Source organism: Petromyzon marinus, chromosome 73, assembly GCF_048934315.1.
Source record: "Petromyzon marinus isolate PM22_M1 ecotype Great Lakes invasive population chromosome 73, UKy_Petmar_22M1.pri1.0, whole genome shotgun sequence".
In the NCBI taxonomy this organism is placed as follows: Eukaryota; Metazoa; Chordata; class Hyperoartia; order Petromyzontiformes; family Petromyzontidae; genus Petromyzon; species Petromyzon marinus.
Genome location: NC_133739.1, coordinates 8008783 through 8021754, shown reverse-complemented (window position 1 = coordinate 8021754; position 12972 = coordinate 8008783). Strand labels below are relative to the sequence as shown.

General features: G+C 49.3%; 1 protein-coding gene across 1 annotated transcript in view; it reads right to left on the bottom strand.

Moving 5' to 3' along the window:
- The window catches only part of DCAF6 (DDB1 and CUL4 associated factor 6), a 117911-nt gene extending 110751 nt beyond the window's left edge, over positions 1 to 7160 (bottom strand). Inside the window, 1 exon segment of the mRNA XM_076055894.1 lies at positions 6055 to 7160. Coding sequence (XP_075912009.1) covers positions 6055 to 6127 — 73 coding nt within the window. The 5' untranslated portion in view covers positions 6128 to 7160.
- Positions 7161 to 12972: the final 5812 nt, after the last annotated feature.

Below are 12972 nucleotides of genomic sequence, written 5' to 3'. Positions count from 1 at the left end.
GCTACGTCACCACCAGGCTGAGTACACTAATCACAACGTAACTAGCTACGTGACCACCAGGCTAACTACACTAATCACAACGTAACTAGCTACGTGACCACCAGGCTGAGTACACTAATCACAACGCAACTAGCTACGTCACCACCAGTCTGAGTACACTAATGACAACGTAACTAGCTGCGTGACCCCCAGGCTGAGTACACTAATGACAACGTAACGAGCTACGTGACCCCCAGGCTGAGTACACTAATCACAACGTAACTAGCTACGTCACCACCAGGCTAACTACACTAATCACAACGTAACTAGCTACGTGACCACCAGGCTAACTACACTAATCACAACGTAACTAGCTACATGACCACCAGGCTAACTACGCTAATCACAACGTAACTAGCTACATGACCACCAGGCTGAGTACACTAATCACAACTTAACTATCTACGTGACCACCAGGCTGACTAAACTAATCACAACGTAACTAGCTACGTGACCACCAGGCTAACTACACTAATCACAACGTGACTAGCTACGTGACCACCAGGCTAACTATACTAATCACAATGTAACTAGCTACATCACCACCAGGCTAACTACACTAATCACAACGTAACTAGCTACATGACCACCAGGCTAACTATGCTAATCACAGCGTAACTAGCTACATCACCACCAGGCTAACTACACTAATCACGTGACTAGCTACAAGACCACCAGGCTAACTACACTAATCACAACGTAACTAGCTACGGGACCACCAGGCTAAATACACTAATCACAACGTAACTAGCAACATGACCACCAGGCTAACTACACTCATCACAACGTGACTAGCTACCTGACCACCAGGCTGACTACACTAATCACAACGTAACTAGCTACGTGATCACCAGGCTGACGACACTAATCACAACGTAACTAGCTACGTGACCACCAGGCTAACTACACTAATCACAACGTGACAAGCTACGTGACCACCAGGCTAACTATACTAATCACAACGTAACTAGCTACGTGACCACCAGGCTAACTACACTAATCACAACGTAACTAGCTACGTGACCACCAGTCTAACTACACTAATCACAACGTAATTAGCTACGTCACCACCAGGCTAACTACACTAATCACAACGTAACTAGCTACATGACCACCAAGCTGACTAAACTAATCACAACGTAACTAGCTACGTGACCACCAGGCTAACTACACTAATCACAAAGTAACTTGCTACATGACAACCAGGCTAACTACACTAATCACAACGTAACTAGCTATGTCACCACCAGGCTGACTACACTAATCAGAACGTAACTAGCTACGTGACCACCAGGCTAACTACACTAATCACAACGTGACTAGCTACGTGACCACCAGGCTGACTACACTAATCACAACGTGACTAGCCACGTGACCAGCAGGCTAACTACACTAATCACAACGGGACTAGCTACGTGACCACTAGGCTAACTACACTAATCACAACGTAACTAGCTATGTGACCACCAGGCTGACTACACTAATCACAACGTAACTAGCACACGTGACCACCAGGCTAACTACAATAATCACAACGTGACTAGCTACGTGACCACCAGGCTAACTATACTAACCACAACGTAACTAGCTAGATCACCACCAGGCTAACTACACTAATCACAACGTAAATAGCTACGTGACCACCAGGCTAACTACACTAATCACAACGTGACTAGCCACGTGACCAGCAGGATAACTATACTAATCACAACGTAACTAGCTAAGTGACCACCAGGCTAACTACACTAATCACAACGTAACTAGCTACGTGACCACCAGGCTAACTACACTAATCACAACGTAACTAGCTACGTGACCACCAGACTGACAACACTAATCACAATGTAACTAGCTACGTGACCACCAGGCTAACTACACTAATCACAACGTAACTAGCTACGTGACCACCAGGCTAACTACAGTAATCACAATGTGCCTAGCTACGTGACCACCAGGCTAACTACACTAATCACAACATAACTAGCTACGTGACCACCAGGCTAACTACACTAATCACAACATAACTAGCTACGTGACCACCAGGCTAACTACACTAATCACACCGTAACTAGCTACGTGACCACCAGGCTGAGTACACTAATCACAACGTGACTAGCTAAGTGACGACCAGGCGAACTACACTAATCACAACGTAACTAGCTACGTGACCACCAGGCTAACTGCACTAATCACAACATAACTAGCTACGTCACCACCAGGCTAACTACACTAATCTCAACATAACTAGCTACGTGACCACCAGGCTAACAACACTAATCACAACGTAACTAGCAACGTGACCACCAGGCTAACTACACTAATCACAACGTGACTAGCTACCTGACCACCAGGCTAACTATACTAATCACAATGTAACTAGCTACATCACCACCAGGCTAACTACACTAATCACAACGTAACTAGCTACGTGACCACCAGTCTAACTACACTAATCACAACATAACTAGCTATGTGACCACCAGGCTAACTACACTAATCACAACATAACTAGCTACGTATCCACCAGGCTAACTACGCTATTCACAACGTAACTAGCTACGTAACCACCAGGCTAACTACACTAATCACAACTTAACTAGCTACGTGACCACCAGGCTGACTACACTAATCACAACGTAACTAGCTACGTCACCACCAGGCTAACTACACTAATCACAACGTAACTAGCTACGTGACCACCAGTCTAACTACACTAATCACAACATAACTAGCTATGTGACCACCAGGCTAACTACACTAATCACAACATAACTAGCTACGTATCCACCAGGCTAACTACGCTATTCACAACGTAACTAGCTACGTAACCACCAGGCTAACTACACTAATCACAACTTAACTAGCTACGTGACCACCAGGCTGACTACACTAATCACAACGTAACTAGCTACGTCACCACCAGGCTAACTACACTAATCACAACGTAACTAGCTACGTGACTACCAGGCTGAGTACACTAATCACAACGTGACTAGCTACGTGACCACCAGGCTAACTATACTAACCACAAAGTAACTAGCTACGTCACCATCAGGCTGAGTACACTAATCACAACGTAACTAGCTACGTGACCACCAGGCTAACTATACTAATCACAACGCAACTAGCTACGTCACCACCAGGCTGAGTACACTAATGACAACGTAACTAGCTACGTGACCCCCAGGCTGAGTACACTAATGACAACGTAACGAGCTACGTGACCCCCAGGCTGAGTACACTAATCACAACGTAACTAGCTACGTCACCACCAGGCTAACTACACTAATCACAACGTAACTAGCTACGTGACCACCAGGCTAACTACACTAATCACAACGTAACTAGCTACATGACCACCAGGCTAACTACGCTAATCACAACGTAACTAGCTACATGACCACCAGGCTGAGTACACTAATCACAACGCAACTAGCTACGTCACCACCAGGCTGAGTACACTAATCACAACGTAACTAGCTACGTGACCACCAGGCTAACTACACTAATCACAACGCAACTAGCTACGTCACCACCAGGCTAACTACACTAATCACAACGTAACTAGCTACGTGACCACCAGGCTAACTACACTAACCACAACGTAACTATCTACGTCACCACCAGGCTGAGTACACTAATCACAATGTGACTAGCTACGTGACCACCAGGCTAACTAAACTAATCACAACGTAACTAGCTACGTCACCACCAGGCTGAGTACACTAATGACAACGTAACTAGCTACGTGACCCCCAGGCTGAGTACACTAATGACAACGTAACGAGCTACGTGACCCCCAAGCTGAGTACACTAATCACAACGTAACTAGCTACGTCACCACCAGGCTAACTACACTAATCACAATGTAACTAGCTACGTGACAACCAGGCTAACTACACTAATCACACCGTAACTAGCTACGTGACCACCAGGCTAACTACACTAATCACAACGTAACTAGCTACGTGACCACCAGGCGAACTACACTAATCACAACATAACTAGCTACGTCACCATCAGGCTAACTACACTAATCACAACGTAACTAGCTACGTGACTACCAGGCTGAGTACACTAATCACAACGTGACTAGCTACGTGACCACCAGGCTAACTACACTAACCACAACGTAACTAGCTACGTCACCACCAGGCTGAGTACACTAATCACAACGTAACTAGCTACGTGACCACCAGGCTAACTACACTAATCACAACGTAACTAGCTACGTGACCACCAGGCTGAGTACACTAATCACAACGCAACTAGCTACGTCACCACCAGTCTGAGTACACTAATGACAACGTAACTAGCTGCGTGACCCCCAGGCTGAGTACACTAATGACAACGTAACGAGCTACGTGACCCCCAGGCTGAGTACACTAATCACAACGTAACTAGCTACGTCACCACCAGGCTAACTACACTAATCACAACGTAACTAGCTACGTGACCACCAGGCTAACTACACTAATCACAACGTAACTAGCTACATGACCACCAGGCTAACTACGCTAATCACAACGTAACTAGCTACATGACCACCAGGCTGAGTACACTAATCACAACGCAACTAGCTACGTCACCACCAGGCTGAGTACACTAATCACAACGTAACTAGCTACGTGACCACCAGGCTAACTACACTAATAACAACGCAACTAGCTACGTCACCACCAGGCTAACTACACTAATCACAACATAACTAGCTACGTCACCACCAGGCTAACTACACTAATCACAACGTAACTAGCTACATGACTACCAGGCTAACTACACTAACCACAACGTAACTAGCTACGTCACCACCAGGCTGAGTACACTAATCACAACGTAACTAGCTATGTGACCACCAGGCTAACTACACTAACCACAACGTAACTAGCTACGTCACCACCAGGCTGAGTACACTAATCACAACGTAACTAGCTACGTCACCACCAGGCTGAGCACACTAATCACAACGTAACTAGCTACGTCACCACCAGGCTGAGTACACTAATCACAACGTAACTAGCTACGTCACCACCAGGCTGAGTACACTAATCACAACGTAACTAGCTACGTGACCACCAGGCTAACTACACTAACCACAACGTAACTAGCTACGTCACCACCAGGCTGAGTACACTAATCACAACGCGACTAGCTACGTGACCACCAGGCTGAGTACACTAATGACAACGTGACTAGCTACGTGACCACCAGGCTAACTACATTAACCACAACGTAACTAGCTACGTCACCACCAGGCTGAGTACACTAATCACAACGTAACTAGCTACGTGACCACCAGGCTAACTACACTAACCACAACGTAACTAGCTACGTGACCACCAGGCTAACTATGATAATCACAACGTAACTAGCTACGTGACCACCAGGCTAACTACACTAACCACAACGTAACTAGCTACGTCACCACCAGGCTGACTACACTAATCACAACGTAACTAGCTGCGTGACCACCAGGCTAACTACACTAATCACAACGTAACTAGCTACGTCACCACCAGGCTGAGTACACTAATCACAACGCAACTAGCTACGTCACCACCAGGCTGAGTACACTAATGACAACGCAACTAGCTACGTCACCACCAGGCTGAGTACACTAATGACAACGTAACGAGCTACGTGACCCCCAGGCTGAGTACACTAATCACAACGTAACTAGCTATGTGACCACCAGGCTAACTACACTAACCACAACGTAACTAGCTACGTCACCACCAGGCTGAGTACACTAACCACAACGTAACTAGCTACGTCACCACCAGGCTGAGTACACTAATCACAACGTAACTAGCTACGTGACCCCCAGGCTGAGTACACTAATGACAACGTAACTAGCTACGTCACCACCAGGCTGAGTACACTAATCACAACGTAACTAGCTACGTCACTACCAGGCTGAGTACACTAATGACAACGTAACTAGCTACATCACCACCAGGCTGAGTACACTAATCACAACGTGACTATCTACGTGTAGTGTGCGGCGTGTCGTACCCAGGAAGTTTGTCCGAACTCTGTCGTGCAGTCCGACACTCCGCTGGCGAACGTCGAACAGCAGCGTGGACATGGCCACGAGGAGGAGACACGGCGGGAGACACGGGGGGGGAGGGGGGGGGAGGGACAGAGACACGGGGAGACACGGGGGGGGGGGGGACAGAGACAAAGGGAGACACAGAGAGACACGGGGAGACACAGAGACACGGGGAGACACGGGGAGACAGAGACACGGGGAGACACAGGGAGACAGAGACACAGAGAGACACGGGGAGACAGAGACACGGGGAGACACGGGGAGACACGGGGGGAGACACGGAGACACGGGGAGACACAGAGACACGGGGAGACACGGGGGGGGGGACAGAGACAAAGGGAGACACAGAGAGACACGGGGAGACAGAGACACGGGGAGACACGGGGGGAGGGGGGGAGACACAGGTGGGGGGGGACAGAGACACGGGGAGACACGGGGGGGGGAGACAGAGACACGGGGAGACACGGGGAGACACGGGGGGAGGGTGGGAGACAAGGGGAGACAAGGGGAGACACGGGGAGACACGGCGGGAGACACAGAGACACGGGGAGACACGGCGGGAGACACAGAGACAAGGGGGGACACGGCGGGAGACACGGGGGGGGGGACAGAGACAAAGGGAGACACAGAGAGACACGGGGGGGTGAGAGGGAGACAGAAACACAGGGAGACACGGGGGGAGGGGGGGGGGAGACAGAGACACGGGGAGACAAGGGGAGGCGGGGATACACTAGGAGACACAGGGAGACACTGGGGGACACTGGGAGACAGAGACACTGGGAGACACTGGGAGACACGTGGAGACAGAGACACAGAGAGACACTTGGAGACACTTGGAGACACGGGGAGACACGGGGAGACACAGGGAGACACGGGGAGAGACACAGAGAGCGAGACACTGCTGAGGACCCAACTGGTCCACAGAGATGCCCAGCAGTCAGACAGACAGACAGAGAGAGACAGAGAGACAGTCAGCCAGACAGAGAGACAGACAGTCAGACAGTCAGACAGACAGACAGTCAGACAGACATACAGTGAGACAGTCAGACAGACAGAGAGACAGTCAGACAGTCAGTCAGCCAGACAGTCATTCAGACAGACAGGGAGACAGTCAGACAGCCGGTGAGTCAGTCAAACAGTCAGAAAGATAGTCAGTCAGACAGTCAGACAGCCAGACAGCGAGACAGTCAGCCAGACAGTCAGACAGACAGAGAGACAGTCAGACAGTCAGTGAGTGAGACAGTCAGACAGACAGACAGTCAGTCAGACAGACAGACAGTGAGACAGTCAGACAGACAGACAGTCAGTCAGACAGTCAGACAGACAGACAGACAGTCAGACAGACAAACAGACAGACAGAGAGACAGTCAGACAGACAGTCAGACATACAGACAGAGAGACAGTGAGCCAGACAGACAGACAGAGAGACAGACAGAGAGACAGACAGTGAGACAGTCAGTCAGACAGTCAGTGAGACAGTAAGACAGTCAGACAGTCAGTGAGACAGTCAGACAGACAGACAGAGACGCCCAGCAGTCAGACAGAGAGACAGAGAGACAGTCAGACAGACAGACAGAGAGACAGTCAGACAGATAGAGAGACAGTCACACAGACAGACAGAGAGACAGTCAGTCAGACAGACAGACAGACAGAGAGACAGTCAGACAGACAGACAGTCAGACAGACAGACAGAGAGTCAGACAGACAGACAGAGAGACAGTCAGACAGACAGACAGTCAGACAGACAGACAGTCAGACAGACAGACAGAGAGACAGTCAGACAGACAGACAGTCAGACAGACAGACAGTCAGACAGACAGACAGAGAGACAGTCAGACAGACAGAGAGACAGTCAGTCAGACAGACAGAGAGACAGTCAGACAGTGAGACAGTCAGACAGTGAGACAGTCAGTCAGACAGACAGAGAGACAGTCAGACAGTGAGACAGTCACACAGACAAACAGAGAGACAGTCAGACAGACAGACAGAGAGACAGTCAGACAGACAGACAGAGAGACAGTCAGACAGACAAACAAACAGACAGTCAGACAGACAGACAGAGAGACAGTCAGACAGACAAACAGACAGTCAGACAGACAGACAGAGAGACAGTCAGACAGACAGGCAGACAGACAGGCAGACAGAGAGACAGTCAGACAGACAAACAGACAGTCAGACAGACAGACAGAGAGACAGTCAGACAGACAGTCAGACAGACAGACAGACAGAGAGACAGTCAGCCAGACAGACAGAGAGACAGTCAGACAGTGAGACAGTCAGACAGTGAGACAGTCAGACAGACAGACAGAGAGACAGTCAGACAGATAGACAGACAGTCAGACAGACAGACAGTCAGACAGACAGACAGAGATACAGTCAGACAGACAGACAGAGATATAGTCAGACAGACAGGCAGACAGACAGTCAGACAGAGAGACAGTCAGACAGTCACACAGAGAGAGACAGTCAGACAGACAGACAGAGAGACAGTCAGACAGACAGACAGAGAGACAGTCAGCCAGACAGACAGAGAGACAGTCAGTGAGACAGTCAGACAATCAGACAGACAGACAGAGAGACAGTCAGACAGAAAAACAGAGAGACAGTCAGACAGACAGAGAGACAGTCAGACAGACAGACAGAGATATAGTTAGACAGACAGGCAGACAGACAGTCAGACAGAGAGACAGTCAGACAGTCAAACAGAGAGAGAGAGACAGTCAGACAGACAGACAGAGAGACAGTCAGACAGACAGACAGACAGTCAGACAGACAGACAGACAAACAGTCAGACAGACAGAGATACAGTCAGACAGACAGACAGTCAGCCAGTCAGACAGACAGACAGAGATATAGTCAGACAGACAGGCAGACAGACAGTCAGACAGAGAGACAGTCAGACAGTCAGACAGAGAGAGAGACAGTCAGACAGACAGACAGAGAGACAGTCAGACAGACAGAGATATAGTCAGACAGACAGTCAGACAGACAGACAGAGAGACAGTCAGACGGACAGACAGAGAGACAGTCAGACAGACAGACAAACAGACAGTCAGCCAGACAGACAGACAGTCAGACAGACAGACAGAGAGACAGTCAGACAGACAGAGAGACAGACAAACAGACAGACAGACAGAGAGACAGTCAGACAGACACAGTCAGACAGAGAGACAATCAGACAGACAGACAAACAGAAAGTCAGACAGACATACAGACAGACAGACAGTCAGACAGACAGACAGTCAGCCAGGCAGTCAGCCCCGCAGTGAGTCAGTCAGAGAGACAGTCAGTCAGACAGTCAGTCAGAGACAGTCAGTGAGTCAGAGTTACTCAGTGAGTCAGTGAGTGAGTCAGTCACTCAGTGAGCCAGTCACTCAGTGAGTGAGTGTGAGTCAGTGAGAGTGAGTGAGACAGTGAGTCAGTGAGTGAGTGAGTTAGTGAGTGAGTGAGTCAGTGAGTGAGTCAGTCACTCAGTGAGTGAGTGTGAGTCAGTGAGAGTGAGTGAGACAGTGAGTCAGTGACTGAGTGAGTGAGTGAGTCAGTGAGTGAGTGAGTGAGTCAGTGGGTGAGTGAGTGAGTCAGTGAGTCAGTCAGTCACTCAGTGAGACAGTTACTCAGTGAGTGAGTGTGCATCAGTGAGAGTGAGTGAGACAGTGAGTTAGTGACTGAGTGAGTGAGTCAGTGAGTCAGTCAGTCACTCAGTGAGTCAGTGTGAGTCAGTGAGAGTGAGTGTGAGTCAGTGACTGAGTGAGTCAGTGAGTCAGTGACTGAGTGAGTGAGTCAGTGACTGAGTGAGTGAGTCAGTGAGTGAGTCAGTCACTCAGTGAGACAGTCACTCAGTGAGTGAGTGAGTAAGTCAGTGAGTGAGTCAATCACTCAGTGTGTGAGCGTGAGTCAGTGAGAGTGAGTGAGACAGTGAGTCAGTGACTGAGTGAGTGAGTGAGTCAGTGAGTGAGTGAGTGAGTCAGTGAGTGAGTCAGTCACTCAGTGAGTGAGTGTGAGTCAGTGAGGGTGAGTGAGACAGTGAGTCAGTGACTGAGTGAGTGAGTCAGTGACCGAGTGAGTGAATGAGTGAGTGAGTCAGTGAGTGAGTCAGTCACTCAGTGAGTGAGTGTGAGTCAGTGAGAGTGAGTGAGACAGTGAGTCAGTGACTGAGTGAGTGAGTCAGTGAGTGAGTGAGTCAGTGAGTGAGACAGTCACTCAGTGAGTGAGTGTGAGTCAGTGAGAGTGAGTGAGACAGTGAGTCAGTGACTGAGTGAGTGAGTCAGTGAGTGAGTGAGTGAGTCAGTGAGTGAGTCAGTCACTCAGTGAGTGAGTGTGAGTCAGTGAGAGTGAGTGAGACAATGAGTCAGTGAGTGAGTGAGTGAGTCAGTGAGTCAGTCACTCAGTGAGACAGTCACTCAGTGAGTGAGTGTGAGTCAGTGAGAGTGAGTGAGTCAGTGAGTGAGTCAGTCACTCAGTGAGTGTGAGTATGAGTCAGTGAGAGTGAGTGAGACAGTGAGTCAGTGACTGAGTGAGTGAGTCAGTGAGTGAGTCAGTCACTCAGTGAGTGTGAGTCAGTGAGGGTGAGTGAGACAGTGAGTCAGTGACTGAGTGAGTGAGTCAGTGACTGAGTGAGTGAGTCAGTGAGTGAGTGAGTGAGTCAGTGAGTGAGTCAGTCACTCAGTGAGTGAGTGTGAGTCAGTGAGAGTGAGTGTGAGTCAGTGACTGAGTGAGTCAGTGAGTCAGTGAGTGAGTGAGTCAGTGAGTGAGTGAGTCAGTGAGTGAGTCAGTCACTCAGTGAGTGAGTGTGAGTCAGTGAGTGTGAGTGAGACAGTGAGTCAGTGACTGAGTGAGTGAGTCAGTGACTGAGTGAGTGAGTCAGTGAGTGAGTGAGTCAGTGAGTGAGTCAGTCACTCAGTGAGTGAGTGTGAGTCAGTGAGTGTGAGTGTGAGTCAATGACTGAGTAAGTCAGTGAGTGAGTGAGTCAGTGAGTGAGTGAGTCAGTGAGTGAGTCAGTCACTCAGTGAGTGAGTGTGAGTCAGTGAGAGTCAGTGAGTGAGTGAGTCAGTGACTGAGTGAGTGAGTCACTCAGTGAGTCAGTGAGTGAGTGAGTGAGTCAGTCACTCAGTGAGACAGTCACTCAGTGAGTCAGTGTGAGTCAGTGAGAGTGAGTGAGACAGTGAGTGAGTTAGTGAGTGAGTCAGTGAGTGAGTCACAGTGAGACAGTGAGTCAGTGACTGAGTGAGACAGTGAGTGAGTGAGTGAGTCAGTGAGTGAGTGCGACAGTGAGTGAGTGAGTCACTCACAGTGAGTCACAGTGAGTGAGTAACACAGTGAGTGACTCACAGTGAGTGTGACTGAGTGAGTGAGTGAGTCACATAGTGAGTGAGACAGTGAGTCAGACAGTGAGTGAGACAGTGAGTGAGTGAGACAGTGACTGAGTGAGTGAGACACAGTGAGTGAGTGGGTCAGTGAGTCAGTGAGTGAGTCAGTGAGTGAGTGCGACAGTGAGTGAGTCACTCACAGTGAGTCACAGTGAGTGACTCACAGTGAGTGTGACTGAATGAGTGAGTCACACAGTGAGTAAGACAGTGAGTCAGACAGTGAGTGAGACACAGTGAGTGAGTGACTGAGTGAGTGAGTGAGACACAGTGAGTGAGTGTGAGTGAATGAGACACAGTGACTGAGTGACTGTGACTGAGTGTGACTAAGTGAGTGACTCACAGTGAGTGACTGAGTGACTGAGTGAGTGACTCACAGTGAGTGACTGAGTGACTGAGTGATTGAGTGACTCACAGTGAGTGAGTGACTGAGTGACTGAGACAGTGAGTGAGACACACAGTGAGTGAGACAGTGAGTGACTGAGTGACTCACAGTGAGTGACTGAGTGTGTGAGTGTGACTGACTGACTGAGTGAGTGTGACAGTGAGTGACTGAGTGTGAGTGACTGAGTGAGTGACACAGTGAGTGAGTGAGTGTGACTGAATGTGACTGAGAGACTGAGTGAGTGGCTGAATGACTCACAGTGAGTGACTGAGTGTGTGTGACTGAGTGACTGAGTGAGTGACTCACAGTGAGTGGCTGAGTGACTCACAGTGAGTGACTGTGTGACTGACTGAGTGAGTGTGACTGAGTGTGACTGAGTGAGTGACTGAGTGTGTGAGTGACTGAGTGAATGAGTGACTGAGTGAGTGAGACAGTGAGTGACTGAGTGAGTGACTCACAGTGAGTGGCTGAGTGACTCACAGTGAGTGAGTGACTCACAGTGAGTGACTGAGACACAGTGAGTGAGACACACAGTGAGCGACTCACACAGTGACTGAGTGAGACAGTGAGTGACTGAGTGAGCGACTGAGTGAGTGGCTGAGTGACTCAAAGTGAGTGACTGAGACACAGTGAGTGAGTGACTGAGTGTGTGAGTGACTGAGTGAGTGACTGAGTGTGTGAGTGACTGAGTGAGTGACTGAGTGAGTGACTCACAGTGAGTGACTGAGTGAGTGGCTGAGTGACTCACAGTGAGTGACTGAGTGTGTGTGACTGAGTGACTGAGTGAGTGACTCACAGTGAGTGACTGTGTGACTGACTGAGTGAGTGTGACTGAGTGTGACTGAGTGAGTGACTGAGTGTGTGAGTGACTGAGTGAGTGACTGAGTGAGTGAGACAGTGAGTGACTGAGTGAGTGACTCACAGTGAGTGGCTGAGACACAGTGAGACACACAGTGAGTGACTCACACAGTGACTGAGTGAGACAGTGAGTGACTGAGTGAGCGACTGAGTGGCTGAGTGACTCACAGTGAGTGACTGAGTGTGTGAGTGTGACTGCCTGACTGAGTGAGTGTGACAGTGAGTGACTGAGTGTGAGTGACTGAGTGAGTGACTCACAGTGAGTGAGTGTGAGT